At 43.4% G+C, this 16,863-nt stretch overlaps 1 protein-coding gene across 1 annotated transcript in view; it reads left to right on the forward strand.

Annotated features, from left to right (window-relative positions):
* PRKCE (protein kinase C epsilon) overlaps positions 1 to 16,863 on the forward strand; it is a 794,842-nt gene that overhangs the window by 451,209 nt on the left and 326,770 nt on the right. The window contains exons 3-6 of the mRNA XM_007944393.2: positions 8,127 to 8,286; positions 10,644 to 10,678; positions 12,213 to 12,298; positions 14,861 to 14,990. Coding sequence (XP_007942584.1) covers positions 8,127 to 8,286; positions 10,644 to 10,678; positions 12,213 to 12,298; positions 14,861 to 14,990 — 411 coding nt within the window. The remainder of the gene's footprint in view (positions 1 to 8,126; positions 8,287 to 10,643; positions 10,679 to 12,212; positions 12,299 to 14,860; positions 14,991 to 16,863) is intronic.

Raw genomic sequence — 16,863 nt, forward strand, 5'->3', positions numbered from 1 at the left:
CAAACTTATCACATTTATTGCTGCTTTTGTTATAGGTCTAAGTCAGTGTTCCTTGCTCAATCCAATCATCCTGACAGTTCCCAAGTCTGTTTTTCTCAAGCCCCCTGATGGCTGGGTGTGTGGGGATAATGCTTTTATTATTGATCCTCATCCCCAGAGTCAGGACTTGCGTGGGTGCAAAATGTGGGGGATGCCAAAAAAACTCAGGCATCAAAATAAGTAATATTTTAATGTAACTTTTAAAACAAAAATTAATAAACAGAATATTAAAGTTTTAAATAAAGACATGATTGGCATTGCTGAATTTCCCTTTTGCCTCAGATGCCAGTAGAGCTCAGTGCTGCTCATGTTGGCTTGGGCTGTAGGCTGAGCCATTGTGTTACCCCCTTTGGTAGATAAAGAAGCAGAGTCCCAAAGAAATTAAGTAGCTTGTTCAAGAACGTAAAGCAAAGGCAACATTTGTCCAGACTCCTAACACCTCATTCAACCACACTGGTGGAGAAGAGAAGGTGAAAAGAGGATACACAGAAAAAAGCAAAAGCCTACAGCACAGCTGCTTATAGGAAAGACCCCATGTGCTCTGAACATCGAGGGTGGGTGGGCACCCTGCAGTGAGGAATGGTGGTGGTGTTCAGAGGTGGCCAGCCATGCATTTTGGTCAGTCTGGCCCAGGCTCCTGGATCAAAGGTCTTTGGCATGGCTGACTCTTGGGTTTTGCAGCCCTTGCTATGCATACCCTGGAAGGAAGTGCTCGTATCTGAGACACCATGATCTCAACCAATTAGAACTTCTCTTCTAGATCTCCTAAACTGAAGGGTGTCCCAAGAATACTGGGGTTCCAATGACCTTATATGAGTGGTGAGATCCATTCTCTCAAACTCTCTTTTTGTGTAAGATAGAAAGTTGAGTGAGGGACAGGATGGTGGAGTAGTGAAATCTTCAGTGTCCAGACTGGCCAGAAAAGGGGCATGAAGTTTCGTGTTGGGGCTGCTTCTCCCCAAGTCTGCGAGTGTTCCTCTAGTCTCAGATGCAAAATCTCACTTCCAAGGAAATAGTAACTGCAAGGTGTGGACTCCTTCTTTTAGGTGTTCCTGCCACTCCACTTGCCTGCCTTCTGTCAGATTCTTCCAAGGCTTGGGGCTGAAAAATATTCATTGGTGTACAAACTCCTAAGATTTTTAAATGTATGTTGTTAAGGAGCTCTGGTGGTACAATGGGTAAGGCATTTAGCTGCTAACCAGAAGGTTGGTAGTTCAAACCCACCAGCTGCTCCGTGGGAGGAAGATGAGGCAATCTACTTCCATAAAGATTCTTAGGCCTGGAAACTCAATGCGGGTCGTTATTAGTCACAATCCACTTGATGTCAGGGGTTGGGGTGTTAGCTGCCATTTAGTTGGCTCCCAGCTTCCGGTGTTCCCATGCATAATAGGATGGGACTGTCATGGTCCATAGGGTTTTCACTGGCTAAAAACCAGTGAAAGTATATCACCAGGCCTTTCTTCCTGGTCTGTGCTAGTCTAGATGCTCTGCTGAGACCTGTTCAGCATCATAGCAACATGCAGGCCTCCACTGACAGACAGGTGGTGACTGCACATGAGATATATTAGCCAGGAATCGAACCCAGATCTCCTGCACAGAAGGTGAAAATTCTACAGAAACTGCCATAACAATTATCCAACTTTGTGTTGGCCTTGCCCTGACTCACAGTCTTTCCTTCCACAGAGCGGTAGAAACAGTCATAAAACAGGCATCTGAAAAGGGCCTGTACCCTCTGGGAGGTCAGTAGCCTAGGTTTTGTCTCAAAGGCCAGGCAGAGGAGCAGTCATGGCAGGTGTGCTTGGCTAAGTGCTGTCCGATGATAGCAGTGACCATCCTTCAGAGTGTGTCAAAGGTGTAGGGGGCAGGTTGTATATCACTGTTGAGCAATAGGCCCAGCCATTTACTCAGTTCAGAACTGTAGGCAGTTGGGAAGCTGATGAAGTTTGCATTGTCATTCTTGCTTTTCATGACAACCCTCTCCTGTCCCCCAATTCTATCAAGTCATGCCAAGTCGCCCGCTACCCCCACAACATGAGAGGCCCTGCATTATCTAGTACCTCAGGCAGATAGAAATGCTTTAAAAAATCAATTAGATAGCATTAGAAAACGTTGTTGTTATTTGCCGTCGAGTCGGCCCCGACTCATAGCGACCCCTCCTTGGGTTTCCGAGGCAGTATCACTACGGAAGTAGGATTGCCCAACCTTCCTTCCGAGGAGTGGCTGGTGGGTAGAAAACATTAGTTTTTCAAATATTCAAATACATAATCCCATTATCCTATGGTAGCATAATAATTCTTATGTTTATGTTACCTTCAACCTGCAAATATATTATTGTGCATTCTGTTTTCATAGTATTGTATCAAATTTCTCTGTTTCCACGTAGTCTTTTTTCACCTTTTAAAATCACGGTTGAGGTAATGCAATTCACTGGACCATTCTCCTAATGTGAGACAATTAAGCTACTTCTATTTGTTGGCTGATATAGACATGCAGTAGGGAACATCTATAAGCTATTAGGATATCGCTTTCAGTGTCTGTGTTTCAGTTTCATTATTGACTTAGAGGTAATTCCTGAATTGCTAAGTCAAAGGATGTGAATGAATCTCTTTGTGGTATCTGTTATGTATTGTAATATTGCTTTCTGGAAATGCTATTCAATTTACATTGCCTCTAGCAGTGAATAAATAAATCAGTTTCACAGCCACCTTGCCAATAGTGGATAAGATCATTTTAAAGCAAATCTGTTGCTTTATTAGGTCTTATGTGGTGTGTCAGTGATATGTCAAGATTGCTCAGCTTTGCATTTTTAAAATTCCTAATATGAGTAAATATATTTTATGAATATTTTATGTTCATGGCATTGACACAATTCTCTATACTGATCTTGATGGATAGGTTTGAATTAGTTGATACATTGGCCTGTGTCATATTCCTGCCATTTTATCAGAAATGAATCAGGAGCAAACAATCAGACAAATCCAGATTATAAAACATTTTATACGACAGCATCCTGGACTCTTTGTAAATGTATCATAAAAGGAAAAAAGGTGAGGAAGCCATTCCAGATAAGGGATACTAAGGAGACCTGGTAACCAAATGCAGGACATGAGCTCTGTTTAACTCCTGGATTAAAAAAGAATCTATAAAGTACATTTTGGGTTCAACCAGTGAAGTTTGAATACAAAGTATATATTAGATAATATCATATCAGTGTTAAATTTCCTGACTTCGATATTGTGATTATGTAGGAAAATGTCTTAGGGGATAAAGTTGAAGTATTTAGGGTTGAAGAGTGACTAAGTCTGTAACTTTCAAATAGGTCGGGAAAACCATACACACACAGACACAGAAACACTGTATATATTATATGTGACATATAGCACTATATACTGTATATTATATGATACACATAAATGTATATAACATATTTCATGTATTTATTAGTATTATACACACATATCATATATAACCCCCCAAAAAAAATCCCACTGCCATTGAGTCAATTCCAAGTCATAGTGACCCATAGGACAGAGTAGAACTGCCCTGTTGGGTTTCCAAGACTAAATTTTTATGGCAGCAGACTGTTAACATCTTTCTCCCAAGGAGCAGCTGGTGGATTCAACTACCAACCTTTTGGTTAGCAGCCAAAGGCTTTAACCACTGTGCCACCAGAGCTTCTTTATCATAGATGTATATATATATATATTTTATTTTGCACTCATAACATACACATACACACACATACATGCACACACCCAATGCTATCACCCCTACCTGGAAGTCACTTTTTAAAAGAGACACTTTATAGCAGTGGGAAATGCTCAAGGAATCTGTTTCTGGTGGTGGCCTCCAGGCCCCAGCACGGATGTTCTCCAGAGCTGTGGAACCTTGTGACTCCCCTCTTCACATCATATTGGCCCCTTCCTCCTCTCCCTGTGGGTAAGGCTGCTCTTGAACACAGGGTCAAGGCCCCTTTGGCCAGACACTTGGCTACCTTCTCCACAGGACAGCAGGATAGGGGTATTTTCACCAGCCACAGGCTCTGACCCACTTCTCCTTTCTATAGTGTAGCTTTGTACACAGTTCTCATTTGGAGATTAACTTTACCCGTGTCCTTTCCTCCTCCTAGCCTTCAGTTTCCCCACATTCTGAACAAAAACCTGATTTCAAAGGCAGTGCAGATGTGCTCTGTGACAGGAGTAGTAGTACCTTTTGGGAAGTCCACTTCAGACAGACCCAGCTTACATGTTCACTTTTGGTGCTCTTCTCATGGCCACCCTTACTAGCTTTAAGCAGCCTCTCTCAGGTCTCCATTTGACCCTACAAGTGGTCTTTAAAATTATATGGAGATGAGATAATTGGTTGCTGCACTTCATTATTAAATCACTGTAAGTACAGTTCAGAGCATTTGATTTGGTGTTGGTTGTCGTTTCTGTACGAAGTTGAGAAATGACATCATTGGGCACACCTCCAGCCCCAATTCACCGGCACTCCTTTAGAAAATTAGAATTGGATTCATCACCATTTTAACTGAGAATATAGTTTCCTAGCATCATAGTGACCCCTCCTTGGGTTTCTGAGGCAGTTTCACTACGGAAGTAGATTGCCCCATCTTCCTTCTGAGGAGTGGCTGGTGGGTTTGAACCGCCGGCCTTCTGGTTAGCAGTCAAGTGCCTTAGGTACTACGCTACCAGAGCACCCAGTAAATGTGAGGGATTTGTAAATCAAGTTGCATCTCAGTTACATCAGGAAGCTGTGTTCATTGTGTTCCTGGTGACTTCTCTGTGAAGGAAGTGAAGGAGGCCTTTGACAAAGAGAATTCTCATCCCCTCACATAACTGCCCAGGACTGTGGTTTTGGGGTTGGATTTTTGTATATCGGACTTTTAGCAAGAAGGACTACTGAAGAGATTTTATAATTGCAACTTTTTTTTTTTTTCCATGCTTGGAAAAAGGAGTAAAACATTCTGAATGCAGTGAAAAATATGAAGCAGAAATCAAATCACCTGTAAATACACAGTTGAGTGATGATCACCATGTTTCTGTGGAGTGTGAGTGTGTGTGCGCACCTACGTAGAAACAGAACTGCAATTTTTGGTGGGAATTTGAATTGTGGCAGGGTGGGGGATGATGTGCTTACAATACTCAGAAGGTAGTCTTAGAAGCTTCTTGAAACACTAAGCACCATTTGCAAAGGAAGCAGGACCCAGCAAGCAGACCCCTCTCTGGGTCATAAAGGTCTGTGTTGAGGATGTAGCCTGGGAACACTGGGGACAGCTTTCTACTAAAGAGCCCCCATTGCCTGGAAGCTGCTTCTCTCTGAATGTACATGCTGGGCATTTGGTCCCTCTTCTTACCTTTTTATTTTCCCTCTACCCATCTCTCCTGGACTAGTGGTTAAACAGATGTTTAGGTCAAATATGTGACCTCCACTGCAGGAAGCCTTATTTTGAAAGAGGTCCAGGAGGAAGCAATACTTCTTACCCCAAGGACTGACACTGTTAGGTGGGATTCCAGGCACTGTGGCTGGTGTAGGAGGCATTGGGGACATGGAGCTGGCCCAGTGTATTTCCCACCAGCTACCTGGCAGGCAACTCAAGGAGGCCTCCTGGTCCCTCAGGGAAGCCTTCTGTAATGAGAGCTACTCAGATACTTGGGCTGTGCTATAGGGGATCTTGGCTGTCCCTTAGAGTAGACATTCAAACATTGGTCTCTCCCCCCTGGATTAGAATCTGGACTCCACCACTTACTACCTGTATTAACAAGAGCTGTTGCTGTTGTTGTTGTTGTTATGTGCCGTCGAGTCGGCCCCAACTCATAGCGATCCCTCCTTGGGTTTCTGAGGTGGTATCACTAAAGAAGTAGGATTGCCCAGCCTTCAAGAGCAGGTTACATAAATTCTCTGTTCCTCAGTCTCCATACCTGTAAAGTGGAGATAAGAGTTACCCTTTCATGTTGGGTAGTTTATTACATGTATAACACCTGCTATATACAGTAAGCATAAATGTTAGCCCTTATCATCATCGTCATTATTTTTATGGCTATTTTTTAGCCCCCTTGCCTGCTAACCAGACGGCTGGCGGTTCAAACCCACCAGCCACTCCTCGGAAGGAAGGTTGGGCAATCCTACTTCCGTAGTGATACTGCCTCGGAAACCCAAGGAGGGGTCGCTATGAGTCGGGGCTGACTCGACGGCACATAACAACAACAACAACACAGAGCATTCTTAAGCCTAGGGCTACAGAAAGGGCATGGAAGTGACATCCTTCTCTGACGTCTTCAAAGTTTACAAAGAGAAAACAGAATCACCATTAGCAGCCTAAGGCATATTCCTATGAGGCCAGACATGCCACCACCCGTCAGCCTTTTTACCAAGTCTGACACTAACTGTCCCTCCTATAGCACTCACTACTTCTTTGCTGGGCTTGATAATTCATTGCAGTGACCAAACAGAACTCACAGGCAATATGCATGATTATGAGGTTTATTAGGGAAATAATAGGCTACAATTCAGGTTCAGGAACATGCTCAAGATGCATTCTTCAATCAGGACAGCCTCTCCTCTGCTATGCCCTCAGGCACACATCTCTGACCCTTGGCTTCTGACCCTGGCCTCTTCCCTGTTCTGGCTAGTGTTACAGAGTTCTTTTAGTTCTGCTGATAGGTACACCTAGGTGCACCCCACTCTTGTCAGCAACCTCTTTCCCAAAGGCATTCAGCTTTCTTGCTCTGTGGGCTGGCGAGCCCGCCACTGTGTCTCATACCTCTTTGTATCTCTGTCTGTTGTCTCTGCCAGCTCTCTGCCAATGAGGTCCAGTGCAGGGACCCCAGGTCCAAGGACATGTTCCACTCCACCTCCAGCTCTTCTTTCTTGATGGCAGTGAGATCCCTCCCTCTGCCTCTAGCAGGGCTCATTTTAAGCCTAGCAGAATGACAAAAGTGACCAGTCCCCACACTACAGTTCCACACGCCTTATTATATGACCCCGTTCTCGCAAGGGTGCCATGTATCTTATTTACATTATTCATAAGCTATCCAATCCCTTGGTAGGCCACAAGCACTTATATTTGCATAGTTCCACCCAGTCATCTGATGGGAGTCATAAAGACCATGACTGGGAGATCCATACTAAGTGGTTCACTATACCACAGCAGCACACTCTAAGGTGGAGGGAAGGAAGAAATGAGAAAGGTCCTTTTGTCTTCACTGGTACTAAGGTAGTAGGTACGGAGCTGAGCATTTGGGAAACTGTCTGCTTTCCCAATGTTCTATCTCATTTTCCTTTAGACTTTTGGAAAAACATTCTTAGTTGTCTTAGTCTGCTTAAGAGGGAGAAAGAAGAAAAGCAGTATGTATGAGTCACCTATTTCTCTGAGTCAAGCAGTCAGGTACCTATGAATCTTATGTCAGTGAGTCCTCCCAGCTGCCTTGTGTGGTAGCCACCATTATCCCTGCTTTTCTGAGGGAGATGCCCTCAGAGATTCAGGGAGGGTACAGACCATATGTCCAAGGTTACACTGCTGAGATGTGAATCCTGAGCCTTTTGAGCCCTGTACCTTTCAGACATACAGATGGTATAGGTAGGAAAGGTGTGGTCAAACATGTAGCAGAGTTTGGGTATGGATGGATTCTGAGGATGCAGCTGGTGTGGGACACATACATAGTGCTATATCTTCCCACCTGGGACAGGGCTTAGTCTCTGGAGCTTTGCAGTGGTTCTCCTCCACACACGCCTGAAACTCTACCAGCAAAGTTTGCCTCCTACCCAGCCCCACCTGAAATCTCTCAAGGATGGAGTAGACCTCCTGCAGAAGATCAGTTTTAAGGGTCAGTGACAGAGACTCAGGAGTCATTGGGTGGTGCAAATGGTTGTTTGCTCAGCTGCTTATTGAAAGTCCACCCAGAGGAATCTTGAAAGAAAGCTTGCTGATCTACTTCTGAAAAATTAGCCACTGAAAACCCTATGGAGCACAGTTCTACACTGACACACACAGGGCCACCAAGAGTCAAAGTCCACTTGACAGCAACTGGTTTGGTTTTTGCTTTAACCAAGATTCAATTTCCTTCTCTGCTCTTGTTCTTTCCCAGCCCCTAAGGACAATGAAGAACGTGTGTTCAGGGAGCGCATGCGACCGAGGAAGCGGCAAGGGGCCGTCAGGCGCAGGGTCCACCAGGTCAATGGCCACAAGTTCATGGCCACTTACCTTCGGCAGCCCACCTACTGCTCCCACTGCAGAGATTTCATCTGGTAAGTGCCCCTCTCCAGGAACCCCCAGCTACCTCTCTCTTTGGGGAGACATGGGGAAAGGGGGAGGGCAGACGATCATAGACTTCATTTGGAAAGTGCTAATGTACTTTATTTCTTCTTTATATGATTTCAGAAGACTTTTCTGAAAGACTAATGATGTGTTAGAATATGGGGGAATACAAGGAAAGACGAAACCATGGTTCCTAGTGACTTTATATTTAGGATTATACTGCATATTATTGTATTTCATTGTATTTATTGAAAGTATGAATATTTTATGACCAATTATACTGTAGCAAAACCTGTGAAAGCTGGAACCTGTGTAAAGCAGAAACCTGTCAGAGAAGGAAAACTCAAGTATTTTCCACTAAAATGTGCAATAGAAAAGTGATAAGACCACACCCTATCAAAGATGAGAAACTTGTCAGTCTTGTCAAGTTCCAGCTCTCACAGGTTTCACTCAACCGTGATTGTGTTTTTTCAAAAAGAATCCTTATCTTAGAAAGATATGCTGAATTATTTACAAATGAAATACTATGTGTGGGATTTGTTAAAACATATATAATGTAGATGGAGTGGGGAAGGGGCTAAAGGTAAGGATGAAGTAAGACTGGCCATGTATTGATAATTGTTGACACTTGGTGACAGGCGCATGAGGATCCATTCTATTAGTCTCACTGATTTATTTGTATAAATATTTATTTGTATAAAAAATTATTTATTTGTATAAATTTGAATAAATTTGTATTCTTCTATAATAAAGGTTAGGATTGCCTATATTTGTATTACAAAGCAATTCTTAGTGAGAGTCCTAGCAGTGGTTCTGCTAAGATGGTGAGAATTCAGAGAAGTGAGGGAGTAGTGTTGACTGGGTATGCAGGGGAGACTTCCTGGGGAAGTGGCATTTCTCATTTCATGAAGTCTAGGATTTTGATAGGCAAAAACAGGTAGGTAGTAGGTGGAGGACAATAAGGAACATTGGCTTTGAGGGCTGGAGGGGACTTTATTAACTACTCACCAGATGCTAGGTTCTCAGTCAGACACTGGAAATATAGATTGAATTCTTTCCACTGTTCTGTGAATTATGTGTTATTAACCCCATTCCACTGTGGACAAAACTGAGGCTCAGAACTGAAGAGACTTGCCTGAGGCCCTCCACTAGGAAGTGTGAGAGACAGGAGTTCAGCTCTGGTTAGCCTGGCTTAAAGCTTAGGCTCTTCCTGACACTCCACTAGACTTTGTAGCAAGCTCTTTAGTGCTAGCATAGAGGCTGACAATACTCTTGGATCAGGCAGAGGAGAGCAAGTGAGGCCAAGTTGCAGTATGAACTCAGCCAGGAGACAGGCAAATTGGGCTCTGAGGACCCCTGGAATCCTGTGGTGTCAAGCAATGGCTTGTCTTATCCTCAGTCACTGAGGTTGGCATGTATGCCTGAAACAAGTCAGTTCACAGCAAACCTAACTTGACTAAAGTGGAAATAATGCCCTCTTCCTACCCATAGACACCTCATTCTAAGAGCTGACTTAACCCTCTGTCTTCCATTTGTATTTTGGTCATGAATTGAATGATTAGTGAATGAGGGCTAGGGAGGAAGTTTTGAAAGCTTAGTCTTATGGATTCAGGTGTCCTCTAATTCCATGGTGAACCCCACTGAGGTTTAAGGCTTCCTGAAGTATATAGTCTGAGTGACTTGTGGCTTCTCTAGCTGGGCTGGGAATTTCAGGGAGCTCCCTGAGCAGTCAATGTCGGTGTACTGAGTTCAGGGCTAAGAGCAAGTGGGTTGGATTGTTCTGTATCCTTGACCCTCAACCGTGCCCCAGAGAGACCTTTACTCTGGTCACAGAAGAAACCTCTCTCATTTGCCTTAACCCAAACTATACAGTGAACCCCAATCCTGGCCACAGACTGACCCATGACCCTTGGCTGTCTCTAGAATGCCCAGAGAATATGCTACCAGCCACAGCCCTCCTCCACCATTAGGGAACCCACAGAGCATGCCTGGTGGTAGGAGATGAGTAAGGTCCCTTTTACCCATGAGAGAGAGTACATTCCACTGACTGAGGCCTGCTGAGGGCAAGCAGGGTAATTTATAGCTTTCCAGAACAATACTGCCCTCATTCAAATGGCCATGTATATAGGAAATCAAGCACTCAAATTGACCACTCCTGGCCATACTCTGAGCACAGCCACTGCCCTCTGTGGCCTTCAGAGAGAGGCATTCTCAGATACTCTGCAGATAGGAGTGAATCCTCCATGCTTGCGGGGCCCCCAAGATCCTTGGTGTATGGTGGCTGGTGGCCAGATTAGGGGGACTAGTAAAATTGCATTTTCTTAAAGGATTGTATTCTTCTTTTCAGGGGTGTCATAGGAAAGCAGGGATACCAGTGTCAAGGTAAGTGGTATTGTATAAATTACATTTTTGAGGCCCAGAGAGATCCAGATCCTAAGCTCGTAGGAGGCATGAGCTAGGACTAATTACAGGTAGATGCTCTGTGTGGTTTGCATGCTATGCTCCAACCCAGGAAGTTGGGCCTTGCTTTTCTTTGTCCCTACCTGGCTATTGGGAGCTCTGGTGGCGTAGTACCTAAGGCACTTGACTGCTAACCAGAAGGCTGGCTGTTCAAACCCACCAGCCACTCCTCAGAAGGAAGATTGGACAATCTATTTCTGTAGTGATACGACCTTGGAAACCCAAGGGGGGTTCACTCTGAGTCGGATCTGACTGGACAGCAGTGATTTTTTTTTCTTTCTTTCTTTTTTTTTTTTTTTTTTTGTGGATGTGGCTATTACTCAGACACACATCCGTGTCTACTTTTCTGGTACCACTTATCTCCAAGTTTCCCTGTGGCTTCAGGAAGCCCCCAGCTCACCTAGCCATTTTTGTGCATTATAACAGGGAACACTTTCATTTTCTATAGTGAAATGCAGTGCCTCTATTAGAGGCCTTTCAAAAGCCCACTTTGTTCCAAGCTGGGTTCTGTGTGTTCTGTCAACTCACTTATTCTTTCATTCCCTGAAGACTCTCTTTACCTGATTGTTTTACTCAGTATCATTAGATGGCCCTTGCTCATTCTCCTTTTTGTCTCTGCTGTGGAATCATTAGCTCTTGAAAACGTAAAGCTCCCTTGAAAAGACTGAAGATTCTTTTTGTTCTTAGTTGATTGGCTTCAAATGCAAGGTTAGGTCGCACTGAATTGGAGAGTGGAGATGTGATGTGGTTATGTTGAGGCTTCCCTGTGGTTGGAGCTGGGAGGCTGTTTGGGCTCCTCACCCAGCTCTGTTTAACCTCAGGAAAGTTAGGTGGGATTCTGTGGGGGAGTTGCTGTGTCCCTGTGCTATGAATTACGTCATCAGCCACCTCCTGCCTTCCTGCCCTAGGACACTAAAGACAAAGCTACAGACCATTTCTTGAGGGATATTAGATTAAACAGAAATTTTAAAATTTGGCATGTAAGGGCATGTAAGAAAGCATATAAATTTCTGTGCCATGAAGCACCTGTTCACATGCTGCTCACAGTCCAACCTATCCCAACAGCCATCCTGGTGTGGTACCGAGAGGAACCACAAAGAGGGCTGTGAGGCCCACTGTGACAGACAGTGCTCCCTGAAAGTGCTGGTAGGGCAGTTATCCCTGACCTTGGGATCAGAAGTGAGAAAATTGGTTGAGGGGGCCCCTGGAACAAGGGAAAACTTTGATGCCCTTTAAATATAAGTGTTTCATTCTTCTCCAGAGCATCTCAGAAACCCTAATGACTCTGAAGGAGCAGTGCTTTGAAAGAACTGCATAGAGGATTTGGGGAAGCATTAAATTAAGATTTGGTGACAGAATGGCCCCCCTCGGCCCTCCACCAAGGCCTGAGTAGATCTTGGGATGGAAACTTTCTCGCATACCTGTTGCTCAGCCTTTCCGTTTTTGCCTTTTGCAGTTTGCACGTGCGTGGTCCACAAGCGATGCCATGAGCTCATAATCACAAAGTGCGCTGGTTTAAAGAAACAGGAAACTCCCGATGAGGTAACTATTTATAATATTGGCATTCTGGGCGCTCTTTACCATCCTCTCCCTCTGCTGCCACCTCCCCCATGGTTCCCAAGAGAAACCTTATTCTCTCAGATCCTGTCTCCTTCATTATGTTGATCAAAAATTAAAGGAGTCACCTGATATGTGGTACAATGTACTGAATGAGCATGGCTCCAACTCAGTTTCATGTCTGCAGATATCATGTCCAGAGCAGTATGATTCTAGAGCTAAAGCCCACAGAAAAATGTGGGCTCTTTTACTGCATTGTCTCATTGGAACACTTGAAGTGGGTAATGGATGTGTGAATGGCTCCATGCCACTCATAAACAGTGATACAGACACAGTACAAAATGAGGAACCTGCTCTTTATGAGGTGCTGGGAGAGTGGGATGGGATTAGAAAATCAAAAAAATGGTAAGGAGATAGAAATAATCACAATAATAATAATAATAATAGCATCTAATACTTAAAATGCATTGATAACTTAACATGCATTTAAGCGCTTTAACATACTAAATCACATAACCTGAATGAGGTAAATGCTATTATCACCCTCACATTACAGCAGAGAGAATAGCAACACAGAGAGGTCCAATTAATTTGCCTGAAATCACATGGTGAGTATGTGAAAAGCTGCTTTCAGGCCCAGAGAGTCTGTTCCAGAGTCTGTGCCCTTGACCATTACCTTGTTTTGTCTCTTCATCTTGAAATTAGTGCTGGGTTGACTACTAGGGAAATTGCTAGGGTTAAAAGAGCAAGAAAACTCAACAGTGAAGCTAGGTTTATCCTCACTGAGAGATTGGGGGAATGGTGGCACCACTTACAGATTTAAAAAAAAAAAAAAAAGTATATGTGAACTGCTGTATGAAAAGTGAATTTACTCTGTAAATCTTCACCCAAATCCTAATAAAAAAAAAAAAAAAAAAACTTTTTGAGGAAAATGGCAGGTGCATATGTAAGTATATGATCAGGACAGTTGATTTTCAAGGTGTGCTTTTAATTATATATTAAATAAATATATAAAAACTATAATAATAAGCCATTAGAATGAGGGGGTCAGTTTTGTATTACTCTAGAGAGCGGGTTTATAATCAGCTGGGTTTATAATTTGGCTTCCCGAAGCAGAAACTTTTATAGAGACCTTCTACCTGCTTCTAAAATAATTCAACCAAATAGCATCTTGGCATCCAAAGCATTTTCCATCTTTTATCTCCTTTTGCTTTCATACCTTTTCTGAAAAGCAGCAACGAACAGGGGTTAGACTGTGAGCCTTCCAAATACCTGAAGGGAAGACTGAGTGCAGTGCCAGTGTTTTTGGAGGGGTTCTGCTGGCATGGTTGAAATCCTAAACCATTAGCAGGATCTTCTGATTCCTGGTTTTGCATCCAAGCCCAAATCCATTGTTACCCTCATTACATTTGCAAATAAATGAAGAAAAGAGATAGCTTGCTTGCTGTCTAACTTCCTTCCTGTCCTCCTTCCTCCAATGAATATTTATTGAGCACCTCCTGTGTGCCAGGAACTGTGCCATTACAATGGAAACCAAGAGGAATAATAGTTGATCCTGAAGGATCAACTGCCAGTTGATGCAATTCCCTGCAGGTTTCCATGCAACACATATTGTTTCTTCCTCTTCCACTTATCTCACTGACCCCCTGTGAGGTTATGTGGGATAGGGGTACTAGCCTCATTTATTAGATGAAAAATCTGGGGCTTGAAGGAGTCAGCACACTTACCTGCGACCTCAGGAATGGTTCTGGCAAATCTAGGCCTACAAATCAGGTCCCTGAACTTCTTTTCCCAGGTCCTTCCCCTTTTATCTTGACCCCTTTTATTTTTTTAAAACAAACAATACATGGTAGAAGAATGGCTGAAAAGCCTGGCTGTGAATTCTGATCAAATCCTGGCTCTGCCACTCATCATCTTACAGGTAAGTTTCCAAATCTCACTTTGCCTTAATTTCCCTTTCTATCAGAATAATAATGTTGCCTACCCCATAATGGAGTGGTGAGGTTTAATTGAAATAATAATAATTAAGTGCCTGACATGTGGTCAGCACTGATACAGTAATGCCCTTAGTGGTCACCACTTTGTATTAATAATCTTTATCATAAGGATTGTCTGCCTTAATTGAAGACCCACTGTTTCCAAGGCACCCTGCTGGGTACAAGAACATAGGTTCCAACAAAAAGCTGCCGAAAGTCTGTGTGTCTGAGGCTTCCATGCACAAAACAGCAATGCAAGCCCATGGGGACATCTCATAAATGGCAACTTGAGTGCTGAAGTCCTGTAGGGGGCTGTGTGGAAGAGAATACCTGGCCTTGAAAAGTCAAACAGAGCGGCAAAGAATGGGTTAAAGGTACCATGAGCCTAGGCTGTGGGAAAGGGAGGAGACACTCTTCACCTTGTTTCTCAGGGCTACTGTCAGCCAAGCCAGGGTCTGTCACCTACAATGATTTGGCTTTTTAGGGAAGAAGTTCTGTATGTGCTCCTATCAAATGTACCATAAGGCACTATAGAGCTTGGAGGTGACTGCGTGTTTTACTGTCCTTGCAGGTAGGCTCCCAGCGGTTCAGTGTCAACATGCCCCACAAGTTTGGTATCCACAACTACAAGGTCCCCACCTTCTGCGACCACTGTGGGTCCTTGCTCTGGGGCCTGCTGCGGCAGGGCTTGCAGTGCAAAGGTAAGGTACTCCTGCTCTCACCTTATTCCCCAACCTGCATAGTCCTTTTTACTCCTCATTTTAAAACATCATTGTTTGCATAGCCCAGGTCGGTGGACTGAACATAAGCATTATGAAGCCTGCATTACCTCTCTGCACATAGGGTATTAATCTCCATACAGGGACCTGTCCAAGACTTTGTGGGGGAAAACACTGAGAACAAGGAAGATGTGACTCTACCCATGAAGATGGTTAACGGAACCAAAAACCAAAGTCACTGCCATTGAGTTGGATCCAACTCAGTGACCCCTCCTTGGGTTTCTGAGGCAGTATCACTATGGAAGTAGATTGCCCAATCTTCCTTCTGAGGAGTGGCTAGTGGGTTTGAACTGCCAGCTTCTGGTAAGCAGAGGTCTTAGGCACTACACTACCAGAGCACTCTTAAAATAAGTAATAGGTGTGAATTGGGATTTTTCTATCATGATTCTGGATTCAGCACTGACTCTTCGAAGGATCTAGAACACTATCATATAAGATATCTTACAGACCCTTCACAAGCCTGTGGCATAGGTGATTTAGTCCCCATGTCCCAGACATGAGGAAACTGAGGCTCAGAGACTAAATAACTTGTTTGTATTACACAGCTTGTTAACAGAAATTGGATTTGAATCTCAACTCTTTAAAAAAAAAGAAAGTGTACATTTCAGTGGCATTAGTTGTGTTCACAATGTTGTGTAACCATCACTGCTGCCATAAACTTTTATCCCCCAAACAGAAACTCTATACCCATCACAAACTTTGCCTCTTGAGTCTATGGATCCTTCCTCTGTTTCCTGCTGTCTCGCTTGCGATCTGGTCAAATGAGTGTGCTAGGACACAGGTAATGGCACATATTGTGAGCATGTAGGAACATGTTCACAGAAGGACATGTTATATGTTAATCTACTATATAATGTAGATTAACTTGGAGAACATTATGCTGAGTGAAATAAGTCAATCACAGAAGGACAAGTATTGTATTAGTTCACTATTGTAAGCTCTGGTGGTATAGTGCCTAAGGCATTTGACTGCTAACCAGAAGGCTGATGGTTCAAACCTACCAGATACTTCTGTAGAGAATACAGTAGGGAATACAGGAGAAAGAACAGGTTTTGGGGCAAAGATTGTGAGTTAAGTTTGGGACGTGTTAACTTTGAAATGCTTGTGGGAAGTTTACGTGGAGCTCTTCATTAGGCTATTGGATATTGTCATCAAAACTCAGTGCCCTGAGTGAGCATTTATGTTTGAGATTTGTCAGTGTCTAAGTAGTAGTTAAGGAGCTCTGGTGTTATAGGAGATAAAGCATTTGGCTGCTAACCAGAAGGTTGATGGTTCAAACCCACCAGGTACTCTTCAGGAGGAAGATGAGGCAATCCACTTCTGTAAAGATTTACAGCCTTGGAAACCCCATGTGGGTTGCTATGAGTCTGAATAAACTTGATGGTAGTGGGTTTGGTTTGTTTTTGTAGTTAGTAGGTGGAACCCTGGAACTCAGTGGTTAAATTCTTATGTGCTTCAAAAGACTTCTCCAAAAGACTAAAAAGAGAACCTGCAGGTTGGGAAAAATATTCACCAATGATGTACCTGACAAGGGACTTATCTCTAAAATTTATAGAAAATTCCAACACCTTAACATCAAAAAGACAAACAACCCAATTAAAAACTGGGCCAAGAATATGAATAGACACTTCACCAAAAAAGATATTCAGGCAGCCAACAAATACATGAAAAAATGTTCGAGATCATTAGCCATTAGAGAAATGCAAATCAAACCATCTCACCCAGCACTGGTAGCAAGTTCAACAACACAGAAAATAATAAGTACTGGTGAGGATATGGAGAGATTGGGACTCAA

This window comes from Orycteropus afer, unplaced genomic scaffold, assembly GCF_000298275.1.
Source record: "Orycteropus afer afer isolate SDZICR_OR568_19922 unplaced genomic scaffold, OryAfe1.0 scaffold00124, whole genome shotgun sequence".
Lineage (NCBI taxonomy): Eukaryota > Metazoa > Chordata > Mammalia > Tubulidentata > Orycteropodidae > Orycteropus > Orycteropus afer.